At 41.2% G+C, this 19,035-nt stretch overlaps 1 protein-coding gene across 1 annotated transcript; it reads right to left on the reverse strand.

Moving 5' to 3' along the window:
* Positions 1-432: 432 nt before the first annotated feature.
* LOC105029938 (cytochrome c1, heme protein, mitochondrial) lies at positions 433-12,619 on the reverse strand. The gene is made up of 7 exons (XM_010903517.4): positions 12,493-12,619; positions 10,839-11,029; positions 8,962-9,088; positions 8,154-8,311; positions 7,497-7,657; positions 3,864-3,964; positions 433-936 (listed from the first exon to the last, which is right to left on the reverse strand). The coding sequence occupies exons 1-7, from the start codon at positions 12,571-12,573 to the stop codon at positions 832-834; spliced, it is 924 nt and encodes a 307-aa protein (XP_010901819.1). The 5' UTR covers positions 12,574-12,619; the 3' UTR covers positions 433-831.
* Positions 12,620-19,035: the final 6,416 nt, after the last annotated feature.

Raw genomic sequence — 19,035 nt, forward strand, 5'->3', positions numbered from 1 at the left:
AGAGTTGAAGTGATTTCTAATTCTAATGTAACATCATTCTAAATGCAATACTGAGTTAATTCCCTAAATGTATTAGATTTGTTTGTGGTAACCATACTATACCAATTCATGAGGCAAAATAGTTGAAATATTCCGGCGACCTAAGGTATTCAGTGATGTAAGCCATGGGATCCACGCAGATGCAGCTTTAACGTGAATCCAGCTCCTTCCCAATGGTCTTTGGAAAATAAGGAAAACGCACCCCAAAAGACTGCTTCGGAACTATGCAATTATTTAATTATTTGTTATGTCCAGTATGACCACAATTTCTCTCACCAAATTAAAATACTAAAGCCCATTTAGATTACTAAGCAAAACATCCAACGAGTATGAACCTAATCTGGGAAGAACATGTAGGGTATGTGCATTGTAGAACATTGACATATCATGATATAGCATGGTTTATTCAATACACCAGTGTTTATTAAATATTTACACAACAAAGTGTAGAGAACCTATGACATTGACAAACTCACAAAAGCACAAGAAGGTTGCAAGAATGTACGATGACTCCTGTGGTGAACCCCATCAAAGTTAACCACCACTAAACCACAACCTGGACATTTGTTTTTGATAATTTATTTTATACAATAAAACAGTTCGGTTTTTGTTTACATTCAACTCCATTGGAAGAGAAGAACTCATTTTGAGAGGATAACCAGCAAGTAAATTAGGGCAACCAAATCTTAAATGCATGTGCGGTTTTTAAAAGATGGGACAATCACAAATCAGAAGGGTCCACGTTTGAGCCGACCAGCCACATAACCAGGTAGAAAGCAACGGCCCATGTTTTCACTTAGGGGGCCGGTAGGCAATCTTCCTGCTCTTGAGCACCGACCACCGGTGCCTCTTCATGTAGTAGACCAGGGGAATCAAGATGGCGGAACCCATGAGCAGCTGGTGGAAGAAAAAGCTTGAGTGAATTAGATCTTTTGAAGAGGACTGGATGTGTAATGTCTTAATATGTGCATAAACTATGAGTTGAATCATATACCAGCCATTAAATTCTAAGTTTGAGATAGTAGTTTTAATGACATAGGGCACATACATGACATAGCACATCATACAGTTGTGCTCCTAAGTTTGCATACCCTGGCAGAAATTGTGACATTGATTTTGGAAAATATGACTGGTTATGAAAAAAAAAGGATAGTGATCATAGAGAAGCCATTAATTATCACAGTTGTTTGGCTCCTTTTTAAATCATAATGAAAAAACAAAATCACCCAAATGGCCCGGATCAAAATGTACATACCCTTGAATGTGTGGCCTTGTCTCACACGCACGCGAGCGCGCACGCAAGCGCGCACACACGTTTGTTCGAAAATTCAGGGATCTCTTGATACCAAGCCACGGTCATGTAGACCAAGAAAGATTTCTGCCAAAACTGCCAGAAGAATAGTTTGGGATACAAAGAAAAACCCAAAGGCAACCTTTGGAAAAAGACAGTGTGGTTGTTTCAATGAGCACAATACAATGATACTTGAACAAAAATGAGCTGCATGGTGGAGTTGCCAGAAAGAAGCCCTTATTGCACCAATGCCACAAAAAAGCTTGGTGACAATATGCCCAACAACACCTTGACACTCCTCACAGCTTCTGGCACACTGTAATATGGAGTGATGAGATCTCAAAAGAGCTTTATGGTCACAACCATAAACGCTATGTTTAGAGAGTGGTCAACAAGGCCTAAAGTGAACAGAATACCATCCCCACTGCGAACCATGATACAGTTGTGTGAGCTCTAAAGGCACAGGGAATCTTGTGAAAATTGATGGCAAGATGAATGCAGCAGGTTATTAAAAAAGACTGGCCTTCAATTTGTAGTCTTCTGCAAGAAAGCTGCGCATGGGAAGCTCTTGGACTGTCCAGCACAACAATGACCCTAAGCACATGCCCACAGTGACCCTGCAGTGGTTACAGCAGAAAAATGTGAAGGTTCTGGACTGGCCATCACAGCCTCTCATTGAGTCACTCTGGGGAGATCTCAAACGTCCAGTTCATGCAAGACAAGCAAAGACTTTGCCTGACCTGGAGGCATTTTGCCAAGATGAATAGGCAGCTATACCGCCTGCAATAATTTGGGGACTCATAGACAACTATTACAAAAGACTGCACGCTGTCATTGATGCTAAAGAGGGGAAATACATAGTATTAAGAACTAAGGCCATGCAGCCTTTTGAACAGGGGTCAGTAAATGTTTTCCTTTGTTGCCATGTTTTATGATTGTGCGATTCGGTTATGACCTACAGTTGAATGTGAATCTCATAAGAAATAAAAGACGTGTTTTGCCTGCTCACTCATGTTTTCTTTACAAATGGTACATATATTACCAATTCACCAAGGGTATGCAAACTTTTGAGCACTGAGAACTGTACATAGGGACCCCATAAGCTTGACAGCTATTTTACAACCAGTGGCCAAAAAGACTTGAATCTTTAATTCTTTCATTTCTATAGTCAAAAGTTTGACAATAGTTTGGACACCTAATCATTCAAGGATATTTCTATATTTGTACCATTTTCCACGTTTTAGAATAACAGTGAAGACATAGAAACTATGAAATAACACATTGAATGACCAAAAAAATTATATTTCATATTGTAGATGAATTTATATAGCCGCCCTTTGCCTTGACGGCTATGCGTACTCTTTGCATTCTTTCAACCAGCTTCAGAGTTACCTCTGCTACAAAAGATAAGTTAGAGTTGCCAGCCTCAGAAAACTGCACTGTTCAGACGAGAATGCGTTAATCAGGCCTTTACGGTCACATTGCTGCAAAGGGAAATACTACTCAAGGACACCAATGAGAAAAAACTTGCTTGAGGTAAGACCCTTGAGAAATGGACATTAGACCGGAGGAAATACTGAAGAGCCCAAATCAGATTTTTCGTTCCAAAGACTGTGTCGTTGTGAGTCACAAAGCAGTTGAACAAATGATCTCTGCATGTGTGGTCCTGCTGTGAAGCATGGATGAGGCCGTTTGATGGTGTGGGCCTCAGTTACTGGTGACACTCATTTATTAAGAATTCAAGGCACACTCAACCAGCATGGCTACCACAGCGTTCTGCCATTCCATCTGGTTTGCGCTTAATGGGACTATAATTTGTTTTTCAACATGACAACGACCCAAATCACACCCCCATTCTGTGTAAGAGCTATTTCACCAAGGAGTTGAGTAATGGCGCTGGATCAGATGACCTGGCCTCCACAATCACCCATCCTCAATCCAATTGATTTGGTTTTGGATGAGTTGGACCACAGACAGAAGGAAAAGCATATGTGGGAACACTTTCAAGACGGTTGAAAAAGCATTCCAGGTGACTAACCCATGAAGCTGGTTGAGAGAATGCCATGAGTGTGCAAAGCTGTCATCAAGGCAAACTATAAACGTATTTTGATTTGTTTAATCACTTTCAGTTACTACATGAATCCATGTGTTATTTCCTAATTTAGATCTCTTCATTATTCTACAATGTGAAAACTGGTAAAAATTAAGAAATACCATTGAATGAGTAGGTGTCCAAACTTTTGACTGGTACTGTATTTATTCAAAACAATTCTCCACATAGCCCTATGAATATTCAAGTCTAAAGTAATTCAATCATAACAGAAACAAAGTCTGAAATACTGGTGTATTTACTGCAAACAAAATGTCAGAAAACAGAATTTAAAATAGTAGAAAAAATTTAGAATTGTAAAATAAGCATTGTGTTTGTAAAGGAAAACTTTTTCCGTTGTCGTGTTTAGTGATGAATACACCTCAGGTTGAGAATATATTTCTAATGGCATAAGCCAGATACGGACACCCCTTGCCAGCGTACCTTTAGGCCCATGCGTTTGCGCTGGTCATGCTCAGGCTCCGCTGCCCACCGGAGAAAGGTGCACACATCCTTGGCCACCTGGCTCATGGTGGCTGGGGTTCCTGTCATCAAAATAGAACAAAGGTTTTACTTTCAATGACTCATGTGGTCAATATCAGTCACTGCAACTTAACTCTTGACCCCAGGTCAGTTCCACCTAAACATTCCACTCTGGACCTCATAGGGTAAAAGTAGAATTCCCTGGCACTAGATGGGTTTGCACTAAGCTAATTTCTGAGACAATCAATTATTTCATAATCCAGACATCAAAACTGTTTAATAGTGAATTACTCTTTTGTAAAACAAATGAAATCCTCACCTTAAGGGTAAATGAAGCGCAGACACAATCCTGACTTTCTAAAACAATTGTTGGCACAATCCATAATATAATAAGTAACTAGAAAGGAAAACAACGAAAGTTTAAGGTTTTCAAAAAAATTGCCATGAATCTTCTGCTCTAGATTGGGACTGCCACTCCTGTAAAACGTACATTATGTAATGGGATCAGCTTAATGGAATCTTAATGGCTCTATTATTTTTATATATACCAATATTTAACAGGGAACGGATCTTGGAAGGTTGCGAAACAATGGTGGCGGATGGGGAGAAAGATCCGCTTAGGAATTAGCTTAAGGGGATGGCCAGGAAGGTAATGCAAGATATCACTGTATAAATGTGTCCTGAATTGGCAAGAAAGTTGTTCCTGCAGGTCCACTCAGCTTTTATGATTGCTCATTAAAGTCTAAATTTGAATACACAAACTCCCGAGTTATTCCAACTTTGAGTTGTTGCATCCTTTTTGGCGAGTTGTTGCATCCTTTTTATTTACCCACCTGATTCTACCTACTTGATTGAAGTAATGCAACATGGGGTGCACTTATTTTTGCACCTTCTAAATTACTACTGAATGTTTTTCTACAACACAACTTATTTTCATGGTGATCACTAACTAAGTCTATAATTGCATAAGGGGATCACATACCTTCAAACAGCACTGTAAGACAGCACACCAGTCAATAATGTGAACCTGTCTTTTAGATTAGTAGTAACACTTACCAAAGTCAGAATATCACTTAAATTCATGCATAATTCCGTGATTTAATGGTATAGTATTAAATCAGGCGACATTGGCTTTTGCAGTTGCTGCTGTACAGTTAATCTTTTCCCCCAGTTAATCTTTTTTTTTAACTGAAAACTCAATGATTCTACATAGAAGCCACTCATTCATAATAAGAGGCAATTGCTGACATGTTTTAGACTTGTAAACACGTGGTTTAAATGAAGAATGAGGTAGATGTATAACTATCAGGTATTCCCAAAAAATATATTTGTTAATGCATTTAAAAAGTAGTTGTGGCAGATTGAACCCGATTACTTCAGTGTTCTGCATGACAGCTGTTTGCAAGGGGGCAAGCATATAGTTCGCACACTGCAGAGCGTTACTAAAAATAAATAATTATAATTAATGGCAAATCACTAAAAAAGGCAATTTCCCCTACCTTAGGGCCTGTGTCTCATTTGTTCGGGGAGAAATATGTAAGGAGACAAGGAAATTGATCTGTGGTCATTCCTTATCTTGTTTGCTATAATGCCAATAAACCAAGCAAAGAGTCTTTAGCATAAGTTCAATTGAGAGGGAGCGTGTTTTTTTCAAAGAATGACCTCTATTGAAACTAATTAGAATACTAGGCTACACGTGTGATAAAATATTCCTATTAGGGTTGGGCCAATAGACGATGCCATTGTCCATCACAGATGGCTGACAACCATCACAACATTGAGCAGGCATCGTGATTCAACACACCCGCTCCAGCAAACAAGAACATTTTAGTTAATCACACTATGCCACTCAGTGAACACGTCATTTCCACGCAAACATAATTATTTTTAAATATAGCCTAACTTCTCCCTCAGAAAATAAGGTTTTAGAACTCAAAACAAGTTTAAATCTCAAGGTTTCTGGCCTGAAATGCCAACATGTTCAACTTCTCTGGCATTCATAGACTCCGGAGTGGAGTAACAACACTACCACCCACTGTCCTGAACACACATTCAGATGGCACACTCATAACACATATGCACAAATGTTTGCGGTCATGAGCGGGAACCGTCCCTGGTTAGCTTTCCACCGAGTTAGTGGGTCTTCTTTGCTTAAGCTTTATGATTAGCAGTGAGCATGGCCGCTGCACTGGCTCTTTTCCCAAGAAAGCTGCCCAGTGAATAATTTTTTCTTCTTAGGCACGGTGCAGGCACCTGATTCCTCTTCTCTCACTTGCATGGGACCGGGTGTCGGACTTGTGCGTGTTGCTGCTGCTGCCACCATCTCTGCTACCAGTTCTGTTTTTATGGCACTTAGCTCGGGTGGCTTCATGTGAACCACTAGGTATCCCCTCAGGTTGTCCTCTTTCATTAGGCCTAAACCCAAAGTACTGCCAGATAGGCGAAGTGGTACTTTTTTTTTTAAGGACGCCATTATTAGATCCTGACTAGTACGCATATAGGCTATACTGAGGAAAAGTAAGGAAAGACCAGGTGAGTAAAGAGGAATAAAATGTGCAAATAATATAATTAATCAATACTTTTATAAAGTCATTACAAAAATATGCATTTAAAATAAATGTTACAAAATATACAGCATTTAATTCTAAATATAAATGAAAAATCCCCCTGGACGATACCATTGTCCATCACAATGTTTCACTGTAGACATCTTCTGATGCCAATTTGGTAGACATCGCTCAACCCTAATCCTATGGTCTCAGCATTCACCATTTTTAGGTTTGCGCTGGTGCAACTGGAATAGTCGATAAATAAGAGCAGGAGTGCAGTTAAAAATCTTTATGTAGTTTGTTAACACTTTGCTTGATTCAGTCTCTAATACCGAAAATGTGTCTCAAATTGTGTTGTTCCCACCGTAACAGAGCATGCCATGCTCATGGCTAAGTGCTACATGTGAGCATATCCTTTGAGGCAAACGGCCTGTGTTAGCAACTAAGAGGTTTAACATTGTATTTCACTCAGCTAACCACAATAAAATTGTTTTTCCCTTCCTCCCTCCCAACACTGCTTTGTTCCATTAACATAATCAGGTGAACGTCAGAGCATTTACGTTTGGCAACATTAATTAACAACCCCCGGTAAATTTTGTACTTTCAAGTTACTTATCTTGCCTCAGGAAATTAACATAAAATCAACAACTACACAGCATAGCTAGCCTAATGTACAGATTTATAACAATGTTGTGTTGAAGTGAAAACTAACGAAATTGCACAAAAATGCATGGTTTTTGCAATGCACATTGGTGGACATTTGTCTCTAGTCTGAAAGTTCAATTTAGCCTAAGTGTGAGGCAGCCCCTGACTGCAGTGCATTTTACAAAAACATTATACATAGTTACTTCGATATTAAACAATTCTACATAGATAAATCAAGTAGATATTTCTATATCATATATATATATAGATATATCCTATCAGTCTATACAGACAACAGAGCATATGGACAAAATGGAGTCCTACTAACACAATGTATTAACAAAAATAATCAATATAATTATTTAAAATAAATTAAATGATACGGAGACCATCTACTGACCGTCCTCGAACTCCAGAACTTCATTGTAGATCGGGGGAGCCATACCAATGGACTGGCCAGGGAAGTATGGGTTGTAGTAGAGGCCCTCTCTCACCTCCACTCCTGCAGGGGGCTCACAGTAGCCAGTCAGCAGGGAGAACACATAGTCTTCACCTCCATGTCTGAAGCAATAGAAAAAAACAACTTAGCACAGAGCACATGCAAGGCAAGCAAAGGTACAATATATTTTCACAAGTAGTGTCACGTCTGGTGGATTTATAAAATGATCATCCTGCTTCATAGTAGCGCTGACCACATTCAGTTCACTAGATGGTTGTTTATGTTACAATGAAAAAAATAATAGGACAAAAACCAGAAACAGTCAGAAACTGACATTTCAAAGCAATCAGCAGATAGCAATTACAGGATTTACCTATAATTGGCTGATACCGATTGCTGGCCTATACATTGCTGGTGCATCCCTACCTTAAAATCTCAAACAACTTGGTTGGATTAAAACACACTATTTATGGGAATTATTTTTATTATGACTAGAAAACTTCCAGTCAAATCCCAGTCGGAAACATATCGTAGTCAGGAAGAAGCCTTACTAAACTAACATTTAGTTGCTAATGGTAAGCCATAACTCTAGATTATCTGGTGATAGTGACACATTACCTGGCATTGACAATGTAGCTGAGGTCTGGGGGTAAAGCTCCGCCATTGGCTGCACGGGCTGCCTCTGGGTTGGGGTATGGCTTGGGGAAGTAGTCGGAGAGCTTTCCTGGACGAGTAAACATCTCCCCTGACTCGTCTGGGCCATCCACCACCTCGATCTGAGAGGAGAACATAATGGCAAGTGACTTGGATTAATCTCATAAGTAGACAAAATGCCGGCTTTCTGCTTTTACTCATGATGGTGAAGGTTAGGAGTAGGGATTGTTGATACTAGAACTGTACCTATGGGCAAATTTTAGGCAGAGTTAATGATCTCATCAATGGATCTCATTGTGGATAGAGATAATGGCCATACACACATCCCTGTGTGGGAATGATACAAAATCGTGGTTGCAGCACATCACAATGTGCCTAAATATAAGGTATTTTACATTATGGTGGGGTGAACACGTGAGTATATGCTTGAAAGGATGTTAACTCCAATACAAAGGGGATTGTATATGACCTACAAAAAAAATCCTGAACATCAAAATCCACCACAGCGGAGTTAAATCCATTATTTAAAAAAAGTTGAGGTCAAAAGTAACTCCGAAGGAGCTAGAGTTCCACAGCAAGGATGGGACAGTCTGTACATAAACTATTTACAGAAAGAGAGCGGTGTGGAGAAAGCCATTGTTGAAAACCTGTCACTGACTGGATTTTTGTCATATTGCACATGGAGGACAAAGCAATGACATGGCAAAACGTTATTAGAGAATAGAGAATCTGTGGCAAGACTTGAAATTGTCACACCCCCCACCAGCAATACCTCCTCTGCCAAAGCTTTCACTTCAGACTCTGTGTGTGACACGCCGACCAAATTACGGAATGCAAGGTACTCCATACTGTGACATGCCGCGCACACTTGCTTGTAAACCTGATAACCACGGCGGATGCTGCAAAATAAAGGAAACAAAAAGCAAAGTTACTACAATTTTTTGTTGAGTGCTGCTTGTTAGATAAATATGATCTAAAAACATGATTAACTTTCTAAGATATTACGCCAAAATGAACATAAACTAAGTTCAAAGTCAGCATAATGCCTTGTTTATAACAGCAGGGTTGGGTAGGTTACTTTTTAAATGTAATCCGTAACAGTTACAAGTTACCCGTCCACATTTGTAATCAGTAACAGAACTTTTAGATTACTAAAAATCAGTAATGTAATCTGAGTACTTTGAATTACTTTTAGAATACATTCATATTAAGAGGCATTTGAAAACAAATAGGAATAGACTATAACCAGCTGAACACCCTTTGCGGGATAATTCAGTGTTAGAGTTCACATAGCTGGCCAGAAACTGAATTTGTATTTGAACATATGGGTTTTGTACAGAGCCTTGGGAAAGGGTTTCTAAACCATTGCTTTCTACTTCAATATGATTGGGCGACATCTCTACACGCTCAAGGTCTGTCAGACATTCAGTCGTTCCAATTTATCCAATAACCCTTGATCTACCAGAATCTGTTTTTCTGAACATAACCCAAAACTGAAGCATTTGTTAACCTTTTCTGTTATTTGTTTTATTCATTTTTCGAATTGCTTCAAAACATTGTTGAAAAATAAATGGCAAATTCTCAAAAAGGGTATTTACATTGTTGTATATAAAAATTAAGATTTTTGCACGTACATTAATCTACAGTAGTCTGATGTTTTGCTCCACAACGACTTACATTGTCAAAAAGCTGCAGAAACCCTAGGCATGCAAACACACGTTTGCAATTGTGAACACCTGCACAAATGTGTTTTATTCTCACGAAAGTAACATGATTATTAGGGCCACCAGCAATTGATTTTAAAATCGCAAATGATAGAAATAAACTGTAAAAACACATCTGCACTCTTAGCTTTAAGTCAATGTCGTCAGCAGCCAATTATAAACAATTTATGCAATATTCGGAGATGCAAAGTAAACAGAATCACATTGCCTACCTGTATGGACGGATTTGAGGTGGATGCGTCAAATACTTATCATCCTTCGGCAGAGTGCTTCCTAACACACCTTTTCTCCTTAAATATCGTGATTAATTCCATCGAATGTTTAATCATGAAGACAGCCCATGTTACAGCTATCTAACAAAAACATTTCCTCTCTGAGATTTTCAGTGCAACGCATCTCAGCTGTTCGGTGCATTTGACAAATAAACCTTGAAAATGGAACTACATAATATATAACACTAGGTAGACCTATCGCCTATCACTGTTCAGAGAAAGAAGCGCTGAGTAGATAACTAAATCACCTTTAAATGAGTCGGCTAATATAGATACACACTGTTTTTTACCCATGCAAATCGCGCTTCATCAGTCACTAAACTACTTATGCTCGTCCACGTTAGCACACATGATCACACACACAACAGCTGAGTCGCTCAACTGTTATTTTGGTTCAAATAACGATGTTTTTAAAACATTAAATAAAGAAAACAAGCATGCAGCGTGTCAATTATTTTGCGCACCTAGTCTTTTTCAATTGAAGTAATCCAAAAGTAACATTTTGTAATCCGATATTTTAGTTGGTAATGTAACGGATTACAGTTACAGTTTTTTTTGTAATGTGTTATTCCCCAACTCTGATAACAGTGTAACAACCAACTACACAACATATGACAGTAAGTAATTGTTTGACCTTGGTTAGAAGTTAGTACCTGCTGTGGTCGAGGGATGATAGCATGCCATTGTGGGTCCAGGGGAAGTTTGGGGGGTGGAGCTCCAGGTCGGAGGCCTTAACGGACTGCTGCAGCATAAGAGCTAGCCCGGTCGCACCAGTCGTCAACACACCAAATGCTGTCAGGGCAACTTTCTTCGACCTGGGTAGACTGGCAAACGACATGCTGGCCTGTTGAGGGAGAGTTGACAAGGAGATGTAAGTACTTTAACTTTTGTTTATAATCCCATCCAGTTATAGACAAATACTGTTCACATTAAAGGCTTGGGATTTGATCTAGCAACCTTTCAGTAACGGGTCAGATGCTGTAAACACTAGTGTACCTGCTTATCTGTTATAGGCCCACCATCACCAAGTGTGCATCCTTGGTGGGACTTTCTGCATTTCATTTGAAAAACAACAACATACAGGTAACCACCATAATAAGCAATCACAGTGTCTTAAAAATAGACAGACTTTCTCCCCACTTGATGTATGACATATCTTTACCTTGAATGAAGTCAATGGGCCAAGACAAAAGAGAACTATTTTCCTTAACTTGGCAAAATCCCCCTTAAGTAACAGCAAACTAGATACGAATTTTACATCCCAACATTAACAATGACCATCTGCTACAGACTTCTCAAGAACTAATGACACAGCAGGTGCTCCCAGCAAACCATTGGTTGAGCCAACTTTAGAGAAAGGAAGAAATAGCAAACATTAGTAGCAAAATTAGAGAACCTATCCAAACGGTATGGTAGGAAGTGATGACTGGTAAATATTTATTGACAATAGGATACTTGGTCCTACCCTTCAATGAAAGGAGAGCAGTTGAATGTTAAGGATTTCCCGGAGTTAAGAGGCTTATTTAAATACCTCATTTACTCAAGCGGTAATAATTTAACTTGTAAAATTGTGTGTAAGCATCAAGTTTAGATAGTAATTAAATGCCCAGATGACAGCACGTATTTGCTACACAACAAATAACTTTCTCCAACGATAATGACACCTGCATGAAGGCCCACGACCTAGCAAAACGGTCAGATAGAGTTGCTGTACGTGTACAGTAACGTTTTGTCAATTCACAGGTTTGTGTTAGATGTCTAGTTAGGTAGATAGTACTAGGTATCTAGGTACTGTACTACCAAATAATGTTAAGACTTTTACTTTCAAGCAAGCTTGCAAGCAGCTACTAGACTGATGTTAAAGTACTGCATTGTTCTGTTCACCCTGAAGACACGGCGACAAAATATATTTAGGACTACTGTATCAATAGTTGGCTTAAAAGGTACCGTAGGTATATTAGGTAACTAGCTAGTTAACCAAAGAACAGACATTCATCCAACTCGAAGACAAATTGCTAAGACACACATTACTATTTTCAAACATCTACAGTATTGTTTAAAATATAGCTAACTAGTAAAGACCAAAAACCGAGTGGAGCTATAACACGTACAGTGTTCAGTTGCAAGTTAGCTATTGAAGCTTGCTCACATTGGCATTACATTACATTTTAGCTATGACCTTGCCTATGCTAGCTACCCGGCTTGTTGTCAGGTCGGATAGCTTTGAAAGTATTATTTCCAAACAAGTAATACGCAAAAACAAACATGTTCTAAATCAACATTAAGCGCACATGCACATAGTCATACCCGAGGGGCCTTGATCGTTTTGGGCATGCATAAAAGGGCTCGTCCAGTCCCTGATAGCACGACCACCCGAAGCGCCGCCATCTTGTCTTTTTTACCTCGAAAGACAGCGGAAGGTGGTAAAGGAGTGCTCTCTCTCCCCCTCCCGTACACCAAATTACGCAACAATAATTTTAAAAAATTGTTTAACAATTGACAAAGTCTACAAAAATTATTCACTGCACAAGCGAACGAAATATTTTGAACACCAAACTTTATTTCGAGTTGATATTTTATATGTTAGGACAGTCAAAATAAAAAGGCGACACCTATTGGTCGGAGTATCACTTTCCAAATACTTGGAGAGGCATCTAGCTGCATCCCCACAGACTCTGCTGTCTAAAACTCGTACTTCCGTTTCGTCATTTAATTTTCAGTCTTACGTAAAAAAATTTAGCGTCATGGTGGCAACATTAGAGATTCCGTAGCAACAATAAGACTTCCGGTTTTCGGATTTTGCCTTCAAAATAGAAATCTGCGGTAAAACGCGATTTTAATAATATTAAATGTATCGATTTTGACACTTTGCTTAGTGTATTTTGTAAAAATTTACTCCAGCAAATGTTCAGGAGAGTGGGTAGAATAATTATATGCAAAGAAATCAAGGGGCACTGTGTATTTGCAATTGTTGCTGGCGTTTTACTCCACCCATCCTAGATCCTATTGGCCACAATGTAACTCAATGGATATGAAATATATATTGCCCTATAGAAAAAAAACTGTTCTATACGCCGCAGTGAATGTATTGTAGGAAATGTTCAGGAGACTCTATAGAATAATTATCCATCCATCATCTTCCGCTTATCCGGGGCCGGGTCGCGGGGGCAGCAGTCTAAGCAGAGATGCCCAGACTTCCCTCTCCCCAGACACTTCCTCCAGCTCTTCCGGGGGGACACCGAGGCGTTCACAGGCCAGCCGGGAGACATAGTCCCTCCAGCGTGTCCTAGGTCTTCCCCGGGGTCTCCTCCCGGTGGGACGGGACCGGAACACCTTCCCGGGAAGGCGTTCCGGAGGCATCCGAAACAGATGCCCAAGCCACCTCAGCTGACCCCTCTCGATGTGGAGGAGCAGCGGCTCTACTCTGAGCTCCTCCCGGGTGACCGATCTTCTCACCCTATCTCTAAGGGATCACCCAGCCACCCTGCGGAGAAAGCTCATTTCGGCTGCCTGTATCCGGGATCTTGTCCTTTCGGTCATGACCCAAAGCTCATGACCATAGGTGAGAGTAGGAACGTAGATTGACCGGTAAATCGAGAGCTTCGCCTTGCGGCTCAGCTCTTTCTTCACCACGACAGACCGATACATCGACCGCATTACTGCAGAAGCTGCACCGATCCGTCTGTCAATCTCCCGTTCCATCCTTCCCTCACTCGTGAACAAGACCCCTAGAAACTTAAACTCCACCATTTGAGGCAGGCACTCTCCACCAACCTGAAGTGGGCAAGCCACCCTTTTCCGACTGAGGACCATGGCCTCGGATTTGGAGGTACTGATTCTCATCCCCACCGCTTCACACTCGGCTGCAAACCGTTCCAGTGTATGCTGAAGGTCCTGGTTTGAAGGGGCCAACACGACAACATCATCCGCAAAGAGCAGAGACGAAATCGTGTGGTCCCCAAATCTGACACCCTCCGGCCCCTGGCTGCGCCTAGAAATTCTGTCCATAAAAATGATGAACAGAACCGGCGACAAAGGGCAGCCCTGCCGGAGTCCAACATGCACTGGGAACAAGTCTGACTTACTGCCGGCAATGCGGACTAAGCTCCTGCTTCGGTCCTACAGGGACCTGACAGCCCTTAGCAAAGGACCCAGGACCCCATATTCCTGAAGAACTCTCCACAGGATGCCGCAAGGGACACCGTCGAATGCCTTCTCCAAATCCACAAAACACATGTGGATTGGTTGGGCAAATTCCCATGAACCCTCCAACACCCCATAGAGGGTATAGAGCTGGTCCAGTGTTCCACGGCCTGGACTAAAACCACACTGCTCCTCCTGAATCCGAGGTTCTACCATCGGCTGTATTCTCCTCTCCAGAACCCTGGCATAGACTTTCCCGGGGAGGCTGAGAAGTGTGATCCCCCCCATAGTTGGAACACACCCTCCGGTCCCCCTTCTTAAAAAGAGGGACCACCACCCCGGTCTGCCATCCCAGAGGCACTGTCCCCGACCGCCACGCAATGTTGCTCAGGTGTGTCAACCAAGACAGCCCCACAACATCCAGAGACTTGAGGTACTCAGGGCGGATCTCATCCACCCCGGTGCCTTGCCACCGAGGAGTTTCTTGACCACCTCAGTGACTTCAGCCCGGGGGATGGACGAGTCCACCTCTGAGCCCTCATCCACTGCTTCCTCAATGGAAGACGTGACGGCGGGATTGAGGAGATCCTCGAAGTACTCCTTCCACCGCATGACAACATCCCCAGTTGAGGTCAACAGCTGCCCACCTCTACTGTAAACAGTGTTGGTAGGGCACTGTTTCCCTCTCCTGAGGCGCCGGACGGTTTGCCAGAATCTCTTCGAGGCCAGCCGATAGTCCTTCTCCATGGCCTCACCGAAGGTTTTGCCTCCACAACCACCCGGGCTGCAGTCCGCTTGGCCTGCTGGTACCTGTCACCGGGTTCGGGGATTGCCCGCCTCGACAGGCACCGGAGACCTTACGGCCACAGCTCCGAGCGGCCGCTTCGACAATGGTGGTGGAGAACATGGTCCACTCGGGCTCAATATCTCCAGCCTCCCTCGGGATCCAGTCGAAGCTCTGCCGGAGGTGGGAGTTAAAGATCTCTCTGACAGGAGACTCGGCCAGACGTTCCCAGCAGATCCTTCCAGTACGCTTGGGCCTGCCGAGTCTGTCCAGCTTCCTCCCCCGCCTATAAAAAAAAAAAACTGTTTTATACGCCGCAGTGAATGTATTGTAGGAAATGTCAAGGAAGGTGAATAGAGTAATTATATGCAAAAAAATCAAGGGGCACTGTGTATTTGCAATTGTTACTGGCATTTTATTGCGCTCATCCCATTGGCCACAATGCAACTCAATGGATATGAAATACATATTGGCCTATAAAAAAATACTATTCTATACGCCACAGTGAATGTATTGTAGGAAATGTTCAGGAGACTCTATAGAATGATTATATGCAAAAAAATCAAGGGGCACTGTGTATTTACAATTGTTGCTGGTGTTTTACTCCATCCACCCCATTGGCCACATTCCAAATTGCTGAATAGCCTTTAGATCCATTATTCCTTTTGTTAATGGAGGTGATTATCACCACTTGGTGATTAATTAACAATTCAGCCAATGATCTAATGTAGTTACTTATATTAACTGGCCATTAGCCTGCTGTATCACCTTTAGAGATGTAGATGTAGGATTTTATCTGTAATAATATAAAATTAATGTGTGAATGTGATACTGAAAAGAAAGGGTATGTTTGCATACTTTCTCTGTAAGAAATTTTTGTTCCAGTTTTTAGCTCCATCAGAACTGAAAACACCAACATGTAATTACATTGGAGCAAAAAAGTATTTAGTCAGCCACCAATTGTTCCAGTTTTCCAACTTTAAAAAGACGAGAGAGGCCTGTAATTTTCATCATAGGTATACTTAAACTATGAGAAACAGAATGAGAAAAAGAAATCCAGAAAATCACATTGCAGGATTTTGAATGAATTTATTGGTAAATTCCTCTGTAAAATAAGTTTTTGGTCTCCTACAAACAAACAAGATTTCTGGCTCTTACAGACCTGTAACTTCTTCTTTAAGAGGCTCCTCTGTCCTCCACTCGTTACCTGTATTAATGGCACTTGTTTGAACTTGTTATCAGTATAAAAGACATCTGTCCACAACCTCAAACAGTCACACTCCAAACTCCACTATGGCCAAGACCAAAGAACTGTCAAAGGACACCAGAAACAAAATTGTAGACCTGCACCAGGCTGGGAAGACTGAATCTGCAATAGGTAAGCAACTTGGTGTGAAGAAATCAACTGTGGGAGCAATTATAAGAAAATGGAAGACATAAAAGACCACTGATATTCTCCCTCGATCCGGGGCTCCACGCAAGATCTCACCCCGTGGGGTCAAAATGATCACAAGAAAGTGAGCAAAAATCCCAGAACCACACGGGGGGACCTAGTGAATGACCTGCTGAGAGTTGGGACCAAAGTAACAAAGGCTACCATCAGTAACACACTACACCGCCAGGGACTCAAATCCTGCAGTGCCAGATGTGTTCCCCTGCTTAAGCCAGTACATGTCCAGGCCCGTCTGAGGTTTGCTAGAGAGCATGGATGATCCAGAAGAGGATTGGGAGAATGTCATATGGTCAGATGAAACCAAAATATAACTTTTTGGTAGAAACTCTACTTGTGTTTGGAGGAGAAAGAATGCTGAGTTGCACCCAAAGAACACCATACCTACTGTGAAGCATGGGGGTGGAAACATCATGCTTTAGGGCTGTTTTTCTGCAAAGGGACCAGGATGACTGATTCGTGTAAAGGAAAGAATGAATCGGGAGATTTTGAGTGAAAACCTCCTTCCATCAGCAAGGGCATTGAAGATGAAACATGGCTGGGTCTTTCAGCATGACAATGATCCCAAACACACTGTCCGGGCAAGGAGTGGTTTCGTAAGAAGCATTTCAAGGTCCTGGAGTGGCCTAGCCAGTCTCCAGATCTCAACCCCATAGAAAATCTTTGGAGGGAGTTGAAAGACTGTGTTGCCCAGCGACTATAAAATGAACTTGTGCTATAGTTATCCCAATCGTTCTTTCAGTTGCCAGGTAGCATCTCGTTCACAAATCTCTCATTTGATAGGCCTGTAATATATAACCAGGTTAGTAGGACCAACCCCATTTGCAGACAGTCCTTGTTTGGACTCTGCTTGGATCAGCTTACATTTATACTGAATCACTGTTAAATTTTTTTAAGAAGCTTAGTTTCTTCATCAGGTTGGACATTTCTTCTCAATTTGTTGGTTTTGCTGTTTGATTCATGTTGGTATGTATGTGTTGTTAATTTCATTTGCCTGAGCAAAATTCTGATTGATTGAATGATTTTTATAGCCAAATGTAGAGACAGCAAATCAATACACACAGCTTCTCCTTATTGGCTTATTTAGATTATTTACAATGAAACTCTTAAAAAGTATTCATAGCAATATTCCCAGAGAGGTCTTTAAAGCACCATGGACATCTCTATGTTAACAAATTTATAGCATATGTCTGCCCTGAATGTTGGTCGCGTAGGGCCAAAACCCAGGTCTTCATTCTCACATTACTGACGGGGATACCATCTGAGTACAGTTGAGTTGGTCTGAGTGCTAACTTCCTCTAAGAAACAAAACAGAAAAGTGTTTTGCCCTTCCAGGACCAACATTTTGCAGTCGTGTAATATATTTGTCTCCAAGCAAATGTTCTCGTTCTAGACAGCCGGAAATAATATTGACTTTTCATTCATGACAGGAATGTCATGACTGCAAAGAATTGGCCACATTCGTAATACAATGCCCATCCTAAGCTTCATAAACTCTAAGACAGCCAAGACGGAAGGAGATCAACTTGGGTAGAAAGTTGAGTAACTGGTTTGATTAACTGTATGTACTGTGTACCCTATCCTGTTATAATTTAGTACATCATCTTTTATATTGCATGTTGTTTGATGTAAGTTTGGAGTTGTAATTTCCCATATTAGTTGTATTTAGATAAAACCTAACAGCCCACATTCAGAATTTACTATGAAGGTTTTAGGATGTGCACATAAAATATATATATATTTAAAAAAAAACGTAATTATTGGGATAAATCTCTAACTTCTAGGCCCTATTAGCAGTGGCTAAAAAGATTCATTTGAGCAATTATTTTGAGACGCCAATTATGGCTACCCTCATCAAGGACACTTTGTTTAAGGAAATACAGGTAATCGATACAACTAGACCTCGTTGTGCTGGGGTTCAAACTCCTCTTTGCAGATCTTCTCCAAGTCATTAAGGTTTCGAGGCTGACATTTGGCAACTCAAACCTTCAGCTCCTTTCACAGATTTTCTATGGGATTAAGGTCTGGAGACTGGCTAGGCCACTCCAGGACCTTAATCTGCTTCTTCTTGAGCCACTCCTTTGTTGCCTTGGCCATGTGTTTTGGGTAATTGTCATGCTGGAATACCCAGCCAAGACCCATTTTCAATGCCCTGGCTGAGAGAAGGAGGTTCTCACCCACGATTTGACGGTACATGGCCCCATCTATCGTCCCTGTGATGCGGTGAAGTTGTCCTGTCCCCTTAGCAGAAAAACACCCCCATAACATAAGGTTTCCACCTCCATGTTTGACGATGGGGATGGTGTTTTGGGGTCATAGGCAACATTCCTCCTCCTCCAAACACAGCAAGTTGAGTTGATGCCAAAGAGCTCGATTTTGGTCTCATCTGACCACAACACTTTCACCCAGTTCTCCTCTGAATCATTCAGATGTTCATTGGCAAACTTCAGACAGGCCTGTACATATGCTTTCT

Source organism: Esox lucius, chromosome 17 (genome assembly GCF_011004845.1).
Source record: "Esox lucius isolate fEsoLuc1 chromosome 17, fEsoLuc1.pri, whole genome shotgun sequence".
Classification (NCBI taxonomy): Eukaryota; Metazoa; Chordata; class Actinopteri; order Esociformes; family Esocidae; genus Esox; species Esox lucius.

Coding starts and splice junctions, on each gene's coding strand:
- LOC105029938 (XM_010903517.4), bottom strand. CDS start 12,573: ATGGCGGCGCTTCGGGTGGTCGTGCTATCAGGGACTGGACGAGCCCTT. Junction 11,030..12,492: donor AAACGATCAAGGCCCCTCGG/GTATGACTATGT, acceptor CTCCCTCAACAG/GCCAGCATGTCGTTTGCCAG. Junction 3,965..7,496: donor AGTTCTGGAGTTCGAGGACG/GTCAGTAGATGG, acceptor TTTTGATGACAG/GAACCCCAGCCACCATGAGC.